The following is a 21,226-nucleotide window of genomic DNA, read 5'->3' as shown; positions in this document are numbered from 1 at the left end:
CTGCTCTACACCATGAGCTCAAGATGCGTTCATTGCCGAACTTGCATAAAAATTTGCTATCAAAAATTTGCAAAGCATTTTTTTTTCGCCAATTCATCTCTGGTGTTGTTACTAGCATACATGCTTCATACTATTTTAAAAAAAGTTAGTGCCGTTGCGCTTTTTTCAGGTGTTCCTTGGAATAATGTACGCTCGGGAAAAGCATTTTTACTGCATGCGTCATAGAGCTTGCATATAATGTATTATATGCAGGCTCCTTGACGCATGCAATAAGGTTGCCGTACCAAGCCACATACATTAATCCGCCAAAGACTTGAAACAAGCGCAACAGCGTTTACAATTTTAACATAGCATGATGCACGTATGATAGTAACAACACCAGAGATCAACTGGCAAAAAGAAAGTTGCTGCAATTTGCAGTTTTTTTATCAAACTTTTATGCAAATGCGGCAATGAAAAACACATTGTGTTCATAATGTAGAGCAGAGGATCAGAAGTTGATGTCTATGATGGCGAAATTCTAAGGATTGGCGCATGGTTCGGTTTGGAATTTTGTACGATTGCCTAAATCAGTGTAATCAAGCCGTTCACAGTGAAATTCGAAAGGACGCTCGTTTTCGTTTGACATTTGCTTGAGGCCCACTAACTTAAATTGTTTTTAGTATTTTTAGTCATTGTTGGTTGACTCCAAAATTTAATTTTTTAAAGCCGCGTTTTTAAAGGTTCCGACACCAATTACTGTGGGAGGAACTGTATGCTCAGCTCGGTTTGCCTCATTGTTCAGTCAATTTTGGCGAACCGATCTATCTATCATTGAAAGAAACGCGTGTTATAATAAGAGAGACAATCAAGCGTAGACTTATCTAATTAGAAAACTATTTTTTTTCGAATTTCGTCTTTTTCGAGGAGTTATTGTGTTTAAACTGTTCGTTTTTTGTTTTTTTGTTCACCTTTCGTCCTATTAATTTGAAATAAATTTAGTTTTTAAATATTGATGTTATTCAGGTTGAGGTTCAGTTCTGGAGGTGGGTTGCCGAACAATTCGACTCGACTGTTTTTGCTCATGTTTTGCCACAGTTTTGGCTAATTTTTTGACAATTAAAATTTGTTTCGTTTTTTCATCAAAGGCGGCATTAACATGGTTTTTTAAGCTCAATTTGTTCAATTTTGTCGTAAACAGACGCCTAATTTTTTTCTGAAGTGAAATGCGGGCTAATTTAAATTCAGCCTCCAAAAAAGTTCTAGAATATAAATTTTTTCTCAACTGTAAAAACAGTTTCTGTGTTTGCTTGGTTTAATAATGGTACTGGTTAGGTGTAATAGTTTGATTTTCTCTATTTTAAAATTGTTGCAGTTGTGCAGCTTTGTTTTTCTTTTGACGTGTTCAATTTTTTTGGCTTTTCGATTTCGATGAAAAACCAAATTAAAAGTAGCAGTTATAGTCTCTGAAAGTGCTTTCAAAGTTTCAAAGTGAAAAGAAAAATGAGTGTTAGGGCAATTGTTCCGTTTCCAGAGAGATACTTCAGTGCGGTTTTCTTTTTACTATTTTTTTTCTAATCACCTTTCTATTTTTAATCTTTCTTTGTGCCCTTGAAGTTGTAAAAAATCTTCTAATTGTCGGTCGATGCTATTAATTAGAGCAATTTTTGGGGATCTGATTTCTGTAACTTTCACTACAATTGTTTATCATCAATCTTGAGATTGTGAGTGTTAGAGATTTACTACTGTTTTTTGTTTTGGTTTTCCATTTTCGTTCAGTCTCTCTTACAACACGAAACTCTAGTGAAGATAATTGAAGTTCCGATTACGTCTTAGTTAACCAATACAACTATTCTAATAACGTTTGATGGATTTTGAGGATTTCCCATCGTGTCTTTGTTATTTTCCCAAAACTTTTCGACCAATTTTTATAATTCTTTGTAAAAACCATTCTTTGTAAAATTACCAAAATTCAAAACTGGCAGGCCCATTCAAGTTTTCAGATTTAGTAAATGAACATTTGCATAGCTTTGGTAGATAGCTAATGGTTTTTCTGTCTTCATAAACATTTGTTTTGATGATTTTTTGATACTCTTTTTTTGGCATTTTTGTTGATTTCTAATTTACTCTCATTAGTGGGGATGTAGCTCCAAATCATTAACTTTTAAAATTATTGCAAATTAGTACAATAATATATTACAATAATGTATTCATAATTATTACAATTATTATAATAAGTTGATATAATCATGTTTTTGAATTATTTACTATATATTAAACAAAATAAATAAAAGTGCTATTGAAAAAAAGCATTACACTGGCACTAGCATCGCTGTTTAATACATGCCTGTCATTCTTTTAGGGTTGCATTTGGTTCAATATATAAAAACGCACATCAACCAGACGTCAAGTTATTTTTTAATTTTTGCTAGCAGTGTCAGAAGTTTTGCTAGCAGTGTTTTTATTTAAAAAAACGAATAGCACCTTGATAAGACACGAATAATTTTAAAATCTCTTGCAAAAGTTGAAACATCTTGCCAAGATCTTGAAGTATCAACATTTCATCATAATTCTTGGTAAGTTATAGGTAAGATCCTATCAAGAGAAACCAAGAAAATTTCTTGACAGTTCTTGGCAATATCTTCACAAATCTTGTTAACCCGTTTTATCGTTTTTGATCACTGCTCGATGTATCTCGTCCCCAGAGTGGGAAAAAAATCTTCTGAGAACTCTTATTAAAGGTAGAGGGGATCAATGGCTTCTTTCAGCCTTATAACCAATTATTTTTTAATAATATAATGTTTAGCCCAAAAATGGAGGGCAAGGAACATCTTTGATTGTTGTATAGCTACAAACTCCTAAAAACTTCTTTCTTGCTTCGGCTTTATATCACCTCGGTTCAAGTCAGTCTCATATTCTTTTTTTCTCTAGTAGAAATCAATTGAGAAAACTTTGAATAGCCAACTGCTATAATCGCCAATAAGAGGTCCCCGCCTTATCTCTGGTCTGTTATCTAACTCAATTCAGAATAGAAGCATATAACAGAGAGTTAGGACGCTTTACGTCAAAAGATTTATGAGTTTCAATCTCGATAATTCGTGCTTAATCTTATGAATTCGAGCTAAATCTTGTTTAAAGATGCTTTTTAATTTTTAAAGCCTGGTATATCATTTTTGGTTATCGTTCAAAGACCTTGTTTCTGTTAGCCGTGCAAAGATGTTGCAAGCTCGGTAAGTACTATGTCAAGATCTTGGCAGGATATACCAAGATTTATTATGTTTCCTATCAAGTTGCACCAAGTTTCGGTTCACCGGGATAAAATCTCACTCTCAAATTCCTCGGCTATATTTGGGAGGCGCATCTAGGATGGGTCTAGTTGTTTTACTAGTGGTCACGACGGAGCTGGAGGACCGGTCCGTTGCACTGAATGGAGGTGAAATATATGGCTTTCAATACAAAGCTAAAGATTCTATCGTCGGGAAGCGCAAAGAAGAGGAAAAAAGATGCATTTGATTGAAACCACTGAAAATTTTACAATGGACAAATTTGACCAAGGCTATAGTCTCATAGATCTGAAGTCACAGGTAGAACAAGTAGATTTTTTGATGATTGTTACAGCAGATGGCAGTGAATAATCCAAGGGCACGAAAACTGCAATCAAGATATTTGCCACCTTTGAACGATCCCCACATCTCCTGGACGCAATGAAACATCTCTTTATATGTTTTCACTTTTCTCTTTATATCTTTGTTCAACTTCGTGCAATTAATCATTCAGTCAGCACGCAAAAACTATATTGTCAATAGTTTTTGTCATGTTTGTCTACCATATCATGGCGCACGTGGCAGTTGATAGAGTGCAGTGTTCAAAAATGCAAACCTACCCGTTTTGCAGTTCGGCCATTTCCTCTCCGCATCGCAAACGGGGATAACCCACCTTTATTTACCGCTGACTACATTTTTTTTGTGAGGGGGGGGGGGTTGAAATGCAGACAAAGCGTTGGGGGAGCAGCCCAACCAATCTTCAGAACAATGCTTTGAAAAATTCAATGGTGTAGTCCAAAAAAGCACCCCAAAGCCTAATATCCGTTGGAGCCAGTAGACTTAGTTCACTGATTTTTGATTATCTTAGCAGCCAGGCCTAGGTTTGGACCCCAATTTTCCTCTGATATGACTTTCCAGACCAAATTTTCCTCTGATCAGACCTGCCAGATCAAATTTACCCCTGATCAGAATTTCCAGACTGAGAGGATATCTGATCAGAATATTGAGAGAGAAGGAGTTCTGATTCGAATATCTCCAGATCATTTGACCAGACTCAAACACAGACTATTGCTCAGACCATAATCAGATTATGATCAGACATTTCAGACCCAATTAACCTCTGATCAGACTCATTCTAGACCATTGTGCGCATATCAGTTAATATATTCATCGCTGACATATTCATTTCATAAAAAGTGATGATTTCAGTACTAAAATCAACTGAGGAAAAGCTTTTTTAAAAGTATTGCTATTGCAAAGAAAACCCAAAAATCAAAAAAATACCGATCAAACCTATCGACTCTCAGTGAGTCTCAGATCGGAATGCTGATGTATTGTTGACTTTTGGCAAAGACATATGCCATTAAAAAGAAAAAAAAATTGAAAGACAATCTGCTCGAATGGGCGTTTGATCGGGCCATCTCCAGACCATGGTTCAGACTGTAGTGCGCTCGAACTGCTGTCCAGACCCTGTAATTTCCCTCTGAAAACACGTGTATGCGCTCGAGTGCGTCTGAACAGAGAAGGAATTGGGTCTGGGCTTCAACATGGGTACTTTAGAAGCAACAGAAACTTGATCTTTTTCTTCACACCAATTCAACAGATTTAATATTTCCTGAAACTCGAACTCTGCTCAATGTATAGAAAACAGCCTAGTAGATGCTTATAGAAGAATTGCGTGTTGTTTAACTTAAATGTGAGCCTTTCAGCTATCAAGATCATAAATTGGTTTCATTTATCAAGGTTATCAATAATTGACCTTGCTGATAAGTTTCACTAGCCGGATCAGTTGTTTTAAAACTACTTAAGCTGATATCAATAAAGAACAATTATTAGAGCACAGAAAAATGAAAATCTTAATTAATCAAAATATGTTAAAACGTTATAATTTTTTAAAACGTTCTTGGACTGCTTTTAAACAGATGTTAAAATTAGAATGGAATAATTTTGAAATAATTGTCAACTTAAACTGGAATCCCACAGCGACAAGACTTCCGCTGTGATCCACAGCTTCAGCGGTGGAAATAGCTTTTTTTGTTACCCGGTTACTTTTCAGCTGCTCGAACAAGGGACAATTGGAATAGCAAAGATGTGCACACTGCAACGATTGTTGTACACGAGGCAATGCATATACTGGGTTTTAATCACATCGGCAGAGACCCAGAGAACCCTTGCGACTGTCATCACGACGATTGTGTCATGCAAGGGGGTGTGTCTCCTTTTGCTGACTATTACCTGTTCACACCATGCCAGGAGGATCAATTGATAAGCTACGCGACTAACGGTAGGATTGAAGCATGAATATATCAACTCCGTGCGTACACAGGTTCAGACTTCGACTTATGAAAAGACCATGCTTGGCCAAAAAGTGGAATGAAAAGACCATTCTAAACCCAAACAGTCCATGAGAAGGCTTTAGCTGGACCTAATCGTTCAATTAGACTTTCGCTCGACCCTAATTTTTGATGCTGGACTTTAGCTCGACCCAAATATGATGCTCGACTTGATCTTGACCTAAAACGTTTACGCTGGACCCGAAATGAAAACAGTTGCCGTTAAAAATGATGTAAATGTTATGTGACTCTGATTAAGTTGTTAGGAAAAACTGGCAGTAATAGAGAACAGCGAAGCGGTTTAAAATAGCCATAATTTCAAAGTGTTTTCTGCAGAGTCACGTAATCTCGCTTGAACCATGCACTTTGCAATTTTTAAACTGCGGTCAGTTATAGAATCTGGCATTCTATAATCTGGAACTCCGGATATCTGGCATTTTGAAAGTGGCATTTGCGTGTTTGAACGTGATAAGAGAGCATAGGATTTGCAGCCCACGTGCAAGTTGGTCAAGTATGTCTAGACCAAAACTACACGCACGACGGGCGTCAGGCATTCAAAATTGCATTGCCTTGAACCATACAAAAATAAGCACTTTCACTCTGGAACGGTCTGGACGTATACTTTATATCGGCCTGGATATTGACCTGAACCTGCGACCAACTTTATTAACAGGGGGTCTACTTAGTGTCTTAGTCGGACATAAGTCCAATTATAAAACCTATCCCAATAAAAATAAACGGCAAAAACTTTTTCTCTGATTGCCATGAAACGCTGTGCTCTATGCCACTTTAACTGAAAGCCACCACGGTGGCCTAGAATTGATGACCGACTGTGTCGAGTCTTTGAAAAGTTCAAAAAAATTAGGAAGCTGATTAAAAATCACTAAGAGAACTAAGGAGGGGGGTAGCTGCACGCTATATTTTAATTGAGCCCTGATCTTTTATTAATATCGAGCTAATTTGTCGAATATGGCAACAACTGACAAAGATTCTTTTGCTCCAAAAGAAACTAGACCCGGGCCTAACGCCAAGCCAATTTAATTACTGGGCTAGTCTAATTACAAGTCTCATTTCATTACTGATTCAGAGCTATGATCATGTCACTTTTTAAATCTGGCAGTCTAATTCCAAGTATGAATTAAGACATGGTAATTCTAAATACTATTGTTCCGACCCCTCTTGAGGGGGGAGGTACTATATAATCAAATGGGTTTTTTTTGTTCAGACAATTTTGACCGATCGATATATTCATTGTACAGAATTAAGAGTGGTATCATTAAAAAACACCTCCAGCATAGATTATTGAATTAAAAAGATTTTTTTTGGAATGTTGTGTTTTACAGGGAGTTATCGAGGTTTGAAGTTTTGTGAAAAATAGACAAATTTCCGTTGTTTTTATTCACATTTTCCCGAATTTCGGCTACAATTTTGTCAGTTTTGCTAAAAATTGTGAAAATTGTTAAGAATAGTACTGTTGATTTTCATTTTAGAGACAAAAAGTATTGTTGACTATTTTTATTTAATTCTACTGGCTGAAATTTGGGCTACATATTTCAAAACTCAGCCTTTTTCATCAAATATTGCCAATAATAAGCTATTTTAGGTCAGTTTGATTAAATTTGCCGGAAGTACACACCACAAAATTGAGCTAGTTCTACTTCCAGTTCCATTGAGAGTAGTCTAGTATCAAATTTTTGCTAACTTTTCTCTATGAGTATCAAAAACTCAGCATTTATATTTGATAGTTTAACCAACAAATTATGTAGATATAAAGCTTTCGAAACAATTGAGGGTTGTGTTCTAAATGGATGAACAGCAATAGAGGCGCTGGTTTGGGTCCAGTCTTGGACTGTTACAATAGAAAAAATAATTCGGTTTGAAATCAGTCGGTCTTTTTTTCAAAAAATCAAGCATTTTTATGTTAATTATAGAACAGAACAATTCGCATGAAAGCTCACTGTTGATAGGTCCAAATGACTTCCTAACATTTCCAAATTAATTTACTTGTTTTCTTTACTCGGAAGATTGTGGTCGTTTTGACTTTTAGAAATATTTGATTTTAATTAAACAACGGCTTATTGAAAATTACCGCTATTTTTCTCTTATTTTGGTCAACTTGTAGCTTAGTGTCAGCAAAGAAAAAATGCTTCTTCGTCCTCCTCTTTTTATTGAATTAAATGTTGTTCTTTGCTGTATTACGCGTTAATTTATGGTTTTTTGGCGTTGATACTACTAGATTCCACAATATTTTTTTGGTTTTTTGTTATTGTCTGTTTATCACGTTTTTTTTCTCGTTTTGTCATACTATCACATAATCGACAGTTCAAAAATTACCTCATTGGTGTTAATAAAAAGTAAGGTTGAAAATATAAAGGTCTTGAAAGTCATAGATTTTCGTTTCAACGGCTTCGACATGCCTTTCTCGAAGAATTTAATTGAGTTTTTTACAATTGTCTTTAACTGTCGTTTTTACTTTGTCTTTTTAGTCGCATGAAAATACCTGGATAACGATAGTTCTCACTGGTTTTTTATGAAGTCATAAGTGAGCCTTCATTCTGATTTGAGTAGATACCTGATGGCTTTCATGACTTCTAAAACAATTGTTTTCAAAAAGAAAAAAACCTCTTTTTTAACGTTGTTTAAGTTCGCATTTTTGTTCTTTGTTGTCTATTTTATTCCTAGTCTCGTTAATTACATGTCAAATGAGACATTATTATTGTCGCGGGAATTTGCAAGTTACAAAATCTTAAAATTAAGAGTTCGTTATGAGTTTACTGGCTTCGACACGGATTTTCTGCACAAGAAGTAAATTAATTTTTAATTTCTGTCTATATTTGACCTTCTTTTTGTAGACGTAAGACATATTCTGAATATTTACAAGTCTAAAAGGCTTCCTTTGGATGAATAGACGAACTATTTAATTTTTTGATTTAGCTAATGGCTTTCATGACTTTGAAAATCATTGTTTAAAAAAAATTCAATTCATACTTCCCTCTTTCTTCTATTTATTCTAATTTTTACCTCTTCTCATTAATGAGAAGGCCTATACCAGATTCTTGGCGTCTGAGGAAGGCTCAATTGGTTATAATTTGAGAGGCCAATTGTGACGTTGAGAGAGGCCAATTTGAGAGGCCAATTGAGAGGTGATAATTCCTCCTATAGAAGCGTCGGCTATTATAAACCAATTCAATAACTTCAGTTGATATCTAAGGTTTTCATTAATTTGAAATAAGTTGTTTTCAAAAATATAAGCGAGTTTTTTTAACTTTGCAGGTTTTGTTTTTTTTTGTCTAATTGTTACCGAGCCTTATAATGTGCTGGTCCCATATTTTTTCTGGTGAAGTACAAGTTTTTCTGTTAAGTTTCAGATCATTATCATATTGGATGTTTTCAATTGCCATCTATGGGTTATCTTTGAATTAGTTGTTTTTTGAAATATAAGCCATTTTATTGTATTTGCTTTTTTTGTTCTTTTTTGTCTATGTGATACCTAGTCTTGTTAAAAATAGTTCTAGTATGACATTATTGTTGCAGAGGGAAGTTGCAAGTGCACAAAATCTAAGGAATTTTTAAAGAACTCGTTGTGAATTTACTGGTTTCGACAGGGGTTTTTCGCGCAAAAAGTAAACTAATATTCGATTTTTGTCTAATGTTCTTTTCAAAGACGTAAGACATACTTTGAAAAAATACAGGTTTGAAGGGTTTCCTTTGGGCGAATAGACAAACCTATTTAATTAGCCATTTTTGTAGCTAATGGCTTTCATGAATTTGAAAATAAATGTTTTCGAAAAAAAAACAAAATTGTTAACTAGTTTTGCCCTTTTTACTTTTTTTTACGTGTTACCTATTCTCAATAATGACACCCGCTATACCAACTTTTGGCGTACGCGGAAGGCTCCATTGAACATATTTTGAGGTGTAAAATATGGCTTTAAGGTTTCGACAGCATTCTCTTGGCAAATTCAGTTGAATTTTTGTAGTTGTCTCTGTTTGTTGTTATTTTTGTAACCAAAAAAACCAATAATGACTTAAGGCCCTGCTACAGAGGCGTGTGTGATCAGAAACATATTGGATGTTTTCAATTGCCATCTAATGTTATTTCTTATATTGAATGAATTTTTTTTAGAAAAATAAGAAAATTGTTTTTTATCTTTGTTGTTTTTTTCGTTCTTTTTTGTCTAATTGTTACCAAGCATTTTTATGGAGTGGTCTCATATCTATTCTTGTGAAGTATAAATTATTTTGTTTAGTTTCAGTTTCATTCCACGCTATTTTGAGATTTTGTAAGTTTTTTTAAATGGACATAAAGTTTTCGATTTAATTAGTGTTTGTTGTTATTGTTTTTATTTATGGAGTGGTCTTTTATTTATGGAGTTATTTTTATGGAGTGGTCTCATATCTATTCTTGTGAAGTATAAGTTATTTTGTTTAGTTTCAGTTTCATTGCACGCTATTTTGAGATTTTGTAAGTTTTTTTTAAATGGACATAAAGTTTTCGATTTAATTAGTGTTTGTTGTTATTGTTGTTTGATTTTATTATTCGTCTTGGCTTGCTTTTTTAGTAATGGCTGATCTCATGAATGTAATGCGAGATTTTTGCTCCCCTGAGTTATTTTCGTTTAAGGCGATCTTTGTTCACCCATTTTTTTTTCGAAAAATACTTGAATTTTGGGGTTTTCTATCTGTTCTTATTTGGTAGACATTTATGCCAAAAATGTGGATGAGCGGGGTCAGAACTTGATTTGCGAATGCACATTATCGAGCCTCTTTGTTCAGATTTAAGAATTGGTAAGTCTAAATCCAAGTCTCGGCCAAAACTTGGCAAGTCAAAAATTGTTCCAAAAAATGCAAAGTAATCAAGAACAGGTATGAAAAACAACAGAATTAGCCAAAAAAATTGTCAAAAATAGGCTCGAAAAACGTCAAAAACGTCAAGCGGCCTACAACTACCTGAAATGACCCATTGGGACCTTCCGGTCCTACAGTACTGTTTGGCATCAATTTTTACTAATTTCATATCAGTTATAAGACCCCGGGAAAGTGGCTGAAAATTAGCCTCGAAAACGTGGCTCGTTTCAAAAATTGGCGGTTTTCGAAATTCGGAATTTTCCGTCAAAAAATTTTGAAATTTTTTGACTAGGGAATCAGCTTCCAAGTGTTATCCAACTCTTTGCTAAGATTTGAAAGACTTGTAAGACTTGAATTTAAACTTGCCCAGTACTGGGAAACGAACTAAGACTTGAATTTAGTCTTGAACAGTGTTGATATAGATGTTCGGTCCGGGGACTGCTATACATGGCCCAGTATAGATACGATCATATTCTCGGTCCGAAGTGATCAGAAGAATTTATGGTAAGCATTTTCTTTCTTAAATCCTGAAAACCTGATCCGAAACCATTTTGAGATCCTTCAAACAACAAAATGAGGTTTTAGAGAAGTATGATTGTCTCTTGAGAAAACCAGACCTGCCTCTGTATGAACCCTACTGTGGGGATGGAGCAATCAACCAAGACTGGGAAGAATGTGATTGCCATGGCATTAACTGCGATAACAAATGTTATTGCACTGATGATTGTAAACTGAGACTAGATGGTGATGTGTGCTTCGAGAACGCTACCGTCAAAAGTATTTGCGCCGATAACATATGCCGTACAATTTGCAACAAGTGAGGTTTCTCATTTCTCTATTCAAAACGGCTCCTCTTTAGTTAACTCAAATCAATTGATTACTTTTTGCAGTTGTCTTTTGTTAGTTTTCACGCCTGCTGATTGTTGGCAACAGGATTAAAAGTAACAAGGATGCTCGTTAATGTGCGTTCGCACATGGTGTTCCGACCCGAGCTCATCTACATTTTTGAATTAATTGTCAACCTAATGATGAGATAATTAAAAATAGATGTTCGCATTTTGAAAAATTGTTACAAAACCGAATTACTAAAGGAGTTGCATAATACCATGCCTCAATACAGCGCTCACAAGATCTGCCATTAGAAAGACTATGAGAAAATAAACAATAAAATAAGCAAAAACAAAAATTTTTCAGGGAATATGCTAAAAGAGGAGAAAAAGAAACACAAATATTGACCACTCATAAAACTTTTTTGAAAACGCATATTGTCCAACATCAGTTACGATATGATATCAATGTGAAAATAACTTTTGAATTTTAAAAAATTGGATGGAGCCTCTCAAGGATGAGAATAAATAACAAGTTGACGAAAAGAACAAAAACTGAGAAGTACAAAAAAATTTGAGACTGAACAATATCGTAAACTTTACTAGTATTCGCTATAAACTGAGTTCATTGTCAACATCATTCATTCAATCCTCAATTAGAAGCCTATGGGAATAATGGTAACAACAACACTCTGTCGTTGAAAGAACATATTTCGAACTATACTAGCGAAATTGTGCCAAATTTCAGCAAAAATTACTGAAAATGTGGAAAAAAACAGTCGAATGTTCACAAAACATTAAACCTCGATAACTCCCTGTAAAAAAGAATATCGAAAAAATTTTGATTCCGTATTCTACGATGTACGGGCTTTTCAAGGATAGCACTCACAATTCTCTACGATGAATATATCGATCGGCCAAAATTGACAACAAAAAAAATCCAGTTGAGTATATAGTTCCTTCTCCCCACTAAAGTGGGGGTCAATATAGACACTGACAGAAAGTGATGACACACAGCACAGATGATTTTGTCTAAATTTATTCAATCAAACGTACTATTTATCGCTATTTAACTAAGCGTTGCAAGAAAGAGATGGCTATAAAGACGCCGATTTTAAAACTTAGTTTAAACTTTTCACAAATATACTTCTTCAGGAATTAATTTTTTTTCAAAGGCAAAAAAGTTTGTTTACTCTTTCATTTTTGTTGTAAACGTTAAATCATTTCTTGAATAGCTTATATTTTTTACTGAAAAAGATATCTTTTCTTCCGATTCGCTTTTGTTTTCAACTTTATATGTTTGCTGGTAAATTTTTTATTTTGGTCAACTAGCCGAAATCTGCCACTACTTTTCAATGTCTTCATTTGTTTCTTCGAAATGTATTCCAGAATATGAGCAACTATATTTTTTACCATACGTTTGCACATTTTGTTTAATTTGCCCCGAACAATTTTCAAGTCTTGATCATTATTTCTTCAGTGAAAGACATGTCTTGAAATGGTAAATCAATACTAATCACGTCTTATCTCAAGTCTTAATACTTGTGAAGACATGTCAAAATTTGTCAAGTCTAAGTCAAGTCTTGGCCAAGACTTGGCAAGTCTCGAGTGAAATCTTGACCAGGTTTTGACAAGCCGTGAGTTAAGTCTTGTACAAGACTTGACAAGTCTTGATTATTGAGCAAAATTTAGCAAAAATTGGTAACAATTTCCCTACAAGAAGTTTGTTAATCTGACCAACCTCTTTTTGGATTGAGCATATACCAATATAAAATGTACCTTATGTTCACCCCAAAACCATTAATTTTTTTAACGGGCAGAAAAAGTGGCCATGACTGGTATCTATCGTTGATATCAATTTTTTTCCATTCTCTAGTAAACTTTGTGGAAGTGCTCGCGTTGTCGTGTCCTTCTTTTTCACCTGGTAGAGTTTTTTAGAAAAACTAATGCAAGTGGCGGTCTTCTTTCATTGCGAAACGAAAGCAAACCAACAACAAAAGCTGTGCTCAATTCTTGAACCAACACTTGTCAAGCTATGGCCAAGAGTTGCACAAGACTTGTCAAGTCTTGGCCAAGACTTACTCAAGACTTGTCAAGTCTCGGCCAAGAGTTGTATCAAGACTTGCCAAGACTTAAGACTTGATTTAAGACGTGCCAAGTCTAAAACGATACTTGATCAGAACTCTGATACAGTACTGATCCAAAACTTGCAATTTCACGGAACCATGGGTGTTTAAGACTTGATGTTCACTCCGGGTCATGGCTTGATTTTTTCGAAGATTTCGTTACGTGCTTTTTTTCTTGATGTTTTTATATTTTCTGTTTTGATTTTTTTGAAATGAAGTTTAACACAGATTGATTTAACATATTTTTAGTAATATTTTAAACAAAAACTGCGTAGAAACTCTGAAACTCTAATCTGCGTGACAGCTTATGTTTTCGCTGGTTTGAAAACGGATTTGATTGTAATTCTGCAGCAACTTGAGTTGTGGTCATAAATAGCTTTCACAGAATTTTTACGCTTCACATCTTTTTTTTTGCTCAAAAGTTGATTTTTCCTGCAAATATTGCAAAAAACTATTTTCGTCAGATCTGGAAATATATCAAAGCTATTGTTTAGAGGTGACATGTGTTGCGATGAGTTTGGTTTCATCAAGGCGGAGGGATCTCTTTGTTACCCGGGAGGAATAGAAGATGACCCATGCGAACCGAGGTGTGATGGAGTCACTTCCGGCAGTTGTCCAATTCAGATGATTAATGGAGCTGGGTGCAAACGGTTTGGGTTCTACGGCAAGTGCTACAGGAATCGTTGTCAGTCTTTCGAAATTCAATGTGCAAGGTACTTTTTTCATGTTTCTCGTGCATCCGGTGTCGTGTTTTTGAACGAGTATCTCAGAATTGGCCAGACCAAAAAGTTGGTATTGGTCAGACCTTTTAACTCGATTCGCACTGGAACTCCGTGCGAGTGAACCAAGTCGGCCTGGACAATGACTCACTTGGGCCTGGGACCTCAACCGAGGCGTTTGTCGGAGAAATTGGTATAAAACAATTAGGCAGCGGTGAATCTGAGTTGCAGAGAAGGTGTTGGAGTTTACCGGTCATAGAAGTGCGACAAGCAAACAAAAATGGTCGAAATGTGCAACGAAAGGTCGAAATCTGGCATCTTCGGTTTTGAACCTAAGGACGAAACTGTACATCAGCGAATTTGTGCGTCATTAGATCGTTACTCTCTACGTGACAAAATGGTTGTATAAGGCTCAATTTGTCCCTCAATCACAGGGGTGGGGGGGGGGGGGGTGCGAACTTCACTGTTTTGTTTCAAAAGATTATCACTGTTTTGTTTCAAAAGATCAGATAATTGCCTACAATGTCACAACAACCCCTTTTAACTCCGACCATTTTCTTGTTATCTTCGAATCAAACCTCCCATTGAAATCTCAGAGTGACAACATAATAACGATGAGAAGTTTTCGATTTTTCTCACGCTCTAAATTTAACAGAGATCTTGCCCTCGCCGAATGGTTTCGAATGTACCAATGTGAGAATGGCAACGATATGTTTGATTCATTCATCGATATTTTCGAGAAAATTGTTGAAAAACACGCACCAATTCAGAGTGTTAAAAAAAGGGGAGAAATTTCTAAGAATTCTAAGCCCTGGTTAACACAAGAATTGAAACATTTGATTGCCCAAAAACATTTTTTGTTCAATAAATGGAAAAGAAGTCCTGACAGTGAGACGTACAGTGAATTTAAGCGCATAAGAAACTTAGTTAATAGGAGACTAAGGGAGGCGCACAACAATTTTTGCATCAATTTCTTCCAAAAACTACCAACAAGTAAGGAACAATGGAAATTCATTAAACAAAAGACCAGTCCGAGTGAAAGAGTTGTCAAGGTTGATGAAATCAGATTAGACAGTGGTGAAATTTCAAGGGAACCAAAAAACATTGTCAATTGTCTAAATAGAGCATTTGCTAATCTAGGAGTTTTCAAAGGTTCGAATATTGCTTGTAAATACCCTGATAAACTTAATATACCTGAATTCACATTCAGAACTGTGACTAAAAAAGAACTTTATTCAGTTATTGACTCGCTTGACGATAACAAAGCGGCAGGACCAGGTGAATTCTCAATTCGACTCATAAAGTCTGGCAAATTAGCTATAGGCGCACATCTACAGTTCGCCTTGAATCAGTGCATTAAGGAGAATGTTTTCCCAACAAAAATGAAACTAGCCTATGTAACACCAATTTTTAAAAAAGGTGATAAGCTAGATAGCACAAATTATCGACCAATTTCTGTAACTCCGAGTTTTGCAAAAATTTTTGAGCGCCTCCTCCTGACTCAGATAATGGAGTTCATTGATAAGCATAAAATTATAAACAAAGAGCAATTCGGATTTCAGAAAAAAAAGTCTGCAACAGATGCAGTTCTAGAACTGGTTGAAACAGTTTCGGCTAATCTAGATAAAAGCAAAGAAACTGTGGCTATTTTTCTAGACCTTGCAAAAGCGTTTAATTCCATTTCGCATAACATTTTCCTGAAAAAAATTGAAATGTATGGTTTTTCCCAGGAAGCGAAAGAGTTATTGTTTTCATTTCTTGCCAACCGTAGACAAAAGGTAAAACTTAATGGCGTATTCTCTGATTGTGAAATTTTGAATCACGGTGTGCCACAAGGAACTGTTTTAGGACCACTCATTTTTCTTTTATATGTGAACGATTTCTCATCTAATATAAGCACTACGGAAAAGGTAATTCAATTCGCAGATGACACAAGTATTGTCTGTTGTGGACAGAAAGGTAGCTTTCATGGAAAAGTCACGGAAATTTTACAAAAAACAGAAGAATATGTAGAGATGAACAAACTAACTTTGAATACAAACAAAACCGAATTAATCTTTTTCTCGCGCGATAATTCTGATTTCGGATCTATTTTTTACAAAAACGAAGTTCTCACAACACAAAAAAGTTGCAGATATCTTGGTATTCAAATTGACAGGAATCTTAGTTTTGAGGAGCAGCTGAATAAAACCTTGAAAAAGATGGCTCATGCTATAAGATCAATTTATCTTATAAGACATCAAGTTCCCCTGAACGCGCGCATTCTTCTTCTAAAATCACTTGTGCTTTCGCACTTATCATTTTCGGCAATCTTTTTTCAAAATTTATCTGCAAAAAACCTAAAACGCCTTAACCGACAGATTAACTGGGGTATAAAGGTGTGTTTTCTACGCAAAAAGTATGACAAAGCGAGAGATCTGCTAATCCAGACAAAAACCCTACCAGCTGAGCTGATAATAGCGAAAATGTCGCTAATTAAATTTTATTATGATATTGCTAGGCCAGAAAATCCTGAAAATTTTCACGGGTATCTGAGTCTTCATCAAAATACTCGAACAAAACAATTCAAAGTTAGACAAAATGCCGAAACAAGCTTTGGAATGAATTCGATTGTTCGTCAATGCGTACAAAAATGGAATAAGTTACCACATTGGCTTCGGTTGGCAAAAAATGGAAAAGTTTTTAAGAAAACGTTGAATGATTTCTTGCTCTCACAACATGAAAAAATTCCTTTGAATAGTAACGTAGGAGCTTTTAAAAGTTATTTTTATTTTTAGGAAGAAAACAATCGAAAGAAAATTTTAAAATGTGATTCTTTAAGAAGATTGTTGATGTTTATTATATTATTTTGTTTGAATGATTTGAATTATTTTTTGTTTCAGGTATATTTAACCGTATGGTTATAATTTTAATTTACTTGTTGCAAAAAAAAAAAAAACTTCTCCTACAAGTTTGTGAACTACCTCTGCAATATTTTCTAATTAATTTCCACATTTTCGTTGAAAAAAAGAGTTATGTGTGAAAATCATTGAATCGTAAGTATTGTCTTTTTCAGTTTGATTTAGAGGCTGAACATCGCCTAAAAGAAATTTTGAAAGTAAAATGCTGTCAAAAAATCTCAGCAAAGTTGAAACTTTTGACTCTTTTTTCCTTTTTGTTTGTTGTTGGGCGTAACTTTTGAATAACAATTAGAACGGCCCATTCCCAAATTCAATAAATAACATCACATTTGGTCATGCACTTTTCGTCATACTTCATTGAACCAAAAACACAAGGCAATAGTTAGGTTTAACTTGATGAACCAATATCAAAAATACGAAAACAATTGAAAAACACTCGATAAGTTCTCTTTTTCCGGTTTGTCTAATAATTTTTCATCACGATAAATTGCTCCATGCAGCTCTGCTTCTATACGTTAGATTGACAATCTAACTAAAACAACATGTTTTTTACAGGCAAGGAGCAGAAAGCAGTCAAAAACTGCTCTTTGAGTAGCGTTTCCTGAAATTTTGAACAAAAATTAAAATTATTCCATTTTTTGGTCCGAGTGTTACAGTGACAAAAATGCTAGCCTGCAGTTCGGTGAGAACTAGAGGATTGATAAAATAATTTCTGGAGGATTTTTGTTGCCTCCTGATTGAGTGGTTTGCATTGAAAATTTTTCAATGCGATAGTTTCCCTCTTGTTCAAGCACAAAAAAATTTGAGACATTCAGAGATTTTTGAACCCAAAATTGACAATTACAAGAAAATTTGTTTTTTTTTCAATGAAAAGTTGGTTTGACAAAAAATCCATCTGTTGAGTGGTGTCTGTTCGCTTGAGAAAACAGAAAACTATCTTACACATTTCTTATGAATTTCCCTTTTCATTTTAGCTCGCACAATTCATGAACAAGCAGCCCTAACAACTTCTGTTGAGCAAATTATCAATTGATCCAGTCATCATTGGAAATTGTTTCTTTTCTGCACACAAAACAGTTTTTCAACGGAAAAAGTGGAAATTTTTGCAACAATTGCTTTTTTTTCGCTGATTTCACTGGTTTTTAGAATTGTTCCCTCACTAGAAAAAAATTGAAACTCTGGCTTAAAACACAAAATTTGTGATCAAAGCAAAGTTTATGAAATTGATTGCAAAAAAAGAACGCATTTTTTTCGCAGGTATCTCTTTTCCAGTCAAAAACGAAAAGTTAACTTGCAAGATCTTACAAAAATTTTTTAAAAAAACAGTAAATCGTCTCGCAGGACTGTCTTCCAAGAAATTGTTTGCATAAACATTCATTTATGTAATGTAGTTTTGTTTCAGTTTATCTTAAAATACGCGCAACTATATCCTGGACAATCTCTGCGCAAAATGAAATATAATTCACCTGTATCTGCCAATGAGAGTAGAGCTTGGCCGAAACAAACTTGCAAGGTTCTGGTTGGATTACCATTTATCTTGCAATATCTCGCAAGATAGCCATGGTCTTGATAATAATTTTTTGCAAGAATCTTGGAAAATCTTGCAAGATAAATATCTGCTTTCAGCTGGGATGGTATCTAAACTACCTGATTGCCTATTTTTGAACAGCTTGATTTTCCGCAATAGTTAACAGGGTTCAAAGAACTACGAAATGTGATGTATATCTTTCCGGCTTTCATCAAGTATCTAGCTCTCAAAATTGTCTGATGTTAGTTTTAGGGTATAGCCTTTCCCCTCAATTTATCATCGGGTTCTAATAATCAGAAAACGGTTTTGTGATTAACAAGTTTTCCGTTGTTAGAAAGGTTTTAACAAGCTAGGTTAACGTTTTCCAGGCTTGGCGTTTTGTGGCAGGGCCTTCTATATAAAGTATAAATTGATTTATGGCTTCTCCGCCACTATGACTGCGATAATATTTAAACGACTAAAAACATGTAGGTTTAATTAACTTTGTGGTTGATAGTTGCTAAAATTGTTAAATCAACCAAGATTAATGTCTTAATTCGGACAAAACTTTTTTATTTAAAAAAATAAATAAAAATGTATTAAAAAACTGCGGTGTAGACAGGAAAAGCGGAGAAAACCTGAAAAGTAAGAGAAAATAGGGTAAAAAAAATTTCATTGCTTTAATTCTTTTTTAATGAGCTTTCCAATACTTTTCGATATCTTTGTCTGGAGATTTTTTTTCTCCATAAAAGTTGGAAATGGCTTTGTAAAGTTGTAGTGGCTGTGATGCAATAAAATGAAAAACAAGAATTGTTTATTTGTGTTAAAATTTCTTCAGACTTCTTAACTTCTATTTAATAGTTTTAAATCTACTTAATAGGTTTGAATCTTTTTAATAAGTTAAGTGATTATGTGGTAATAACGAACAGCATAATCCATTTGTTCTGCTTTAGTATATTTGGCAAAGATGTGGTTTCAAAAGCGCCAGATGACTGCATGAAAAAAAATACTGACGGAACAGAGTACGGGAATTGTGGTATCAACGAAGATTCAACTTTCAATGCCTGTTCACCAAAGAAAAAACAGTACAGGTGAAGCGAAGAAAACCCAGACACTGTACAGAATTACATTGTGATTTTTCTCAAGATTATGTCATGACATGATATGGCTAGACTTAAACAGTTTTCTTGTCCGGTATTTAATTTTTTTTTGTTTTAGGTCAAGAAAACAGAAAATCTTCAAATCTTCGAGAAAATGGAAGGTTTCAAAATAGCAGAACAAAAAATAAAAAATGTATAAGATCAAGCATTGCTGAAACAACACTAGAAAACTTTATCTTGTTGCTTTGATTTGTTGATAACAAAAAATGAAAAAAAAACAGTCAAGTTTTAAAATTTCTCCTCTTTCAACTACAATGCCAATTATTTAAACATTTACAAATCTAATAAAACAAATAAAAGTGCATTTTTTGCTGCATCAGTATATATGGATCTAAAGTTCATATATTCATTTTGCTTCTTCGTCTGGTACCTCAACCAGGTTTCATTTATCACTGTGATATCTTCCTTGACAAGCGTAATTAAGTGTTCAAGTATACACTCTAGTGAGTAAGTTATGATCATAAGATGGCACTTGAAATGATAGCTCAATTTAAGAGCGTATAGTAAGACTCTCGCAGTGAGGTTCAATTCGGATCACATCCCACAAAGCTCCCAAGCTTTTTTTGACTACAATGGTATTGACATTCAAACAACATAACGAGCTTGTAATTGCTCTAATTTCAAGTTTTTATGTTAACTTCCTTATCCGCGGGAAAGAAAGTGAAAGAACAAAGTCCTAATTTGACCGCAGGTAATTTCTACTTTACAGGTGTGGGAAGCTATTTTGCTCTGTGACCAGCTCAGATCCTGCATCTTTGATCAAAGTACCATCTGATGAAGAAGTGAATGTGCATTCATTTGACATTGGAGGTCAGAAATGCTACTCTATATCCTCTCTTATGACGGAAGATGGAGTCGACCTCTCCTATACAAAAAATGGGACTGATTGCAATCCTGGTGTGTCGCACAAGTTTTGCATGGGTGGGGAGTGCTTGTACAAAACACTTCTGGAAGAATTTAAAGACCTTTGAGAGACGAATAATACTTCATGTAAACGCTTTGAAATAAAACCCTAACTAATAATACCCAAACAATAGCCTTCAATTTATGCGGTCTCTTTACTCTTAGAATGACATCAGAACTTTTAAGATGAGAGAAAATTCATCAGGTATATCGCCAATCCCTTAACGTTGCAACGCAAGCGAACGTTGAAAAAACTTTCAATTTGCAAATGGATATTAATTTGGCCTTTTGAAAGACTCTTACATGTGTTTTGAAACGTTCGCTTTCCGTTGCAGCTGCATGCAATACACTAAACTAATCGAAAAAGTGTGCCAATTATGAAATGTGGGTTAATCAAATCGGTTTTCGGAAGATTATCCCATTTGATGAAGCGATAGAAATTTTTAATGAATTGATAAGCATATCGTCTGTTCTCCACGACCCCAAACATTATAAAAAGGCTTGCCAGGATGTCTATACATTGCCATTTATAAGATTTTATTGATCTCATAAGTATTTCAAAATGCTTCAATGAAAATAGCAACTATAAGATTATCTTATTAACAACTTCGGCGCTTTCTATTTATCTATATAATAACTACAATTGACTGCTGTTGTGTTG

General features: G+C 34.7%; 1 protein-coding gene across 1 annotated transcript; it reads left to right on the top strand.

Annotated features, from left to right (window-relative positions):
• Positions 1–5,303: 5,303 nt before the first annotated feature.
• LOC142341033 (zinc metalloproteinase-disintegrin-like 2d) lies at positions 5,304–20,826 on the top strand. The gene is made up of 5 exons (XM_075391864.1): positions 5,304–5,526; positions 11,009–11,240; positions 13,871–14,089; positions 19,456–19,593; positions 20,372–20,826. The coding sequence occupies exons 1-5, from the start codon at positions 5,367–5,369 to the stop codon at positions 20,631–20,633; spliced, it is 1,011 nt and encodes a 336-aa protein (XP_075247979.1). The 5' UTR covers positions 5,304–5,366; the 3' UTR covers positions 20,634–20,826.
• Positions 20,827–21,226: the final 400 nt, after the last annotated feature.

This window comes from Convolutriloba macropyga, chromosome 6 (assembly GCF_964194025.1).
Source record: "Convolutriloba macropyga chromosome 6, txConMacr16.3, whole genome shotgun sequence".
Lineage (NCBI taxonomy): Eukaryota > Metazoa > Xenacoelomorpha > Acoela > Convolutidae > Convolutriloba > Convolutriloba macropyga.
The sequence above is the reverse complement of the archived record's forward strand: the minus strand, read 5'-3'. Positions and strand labels throughout refer to the sequence as shown.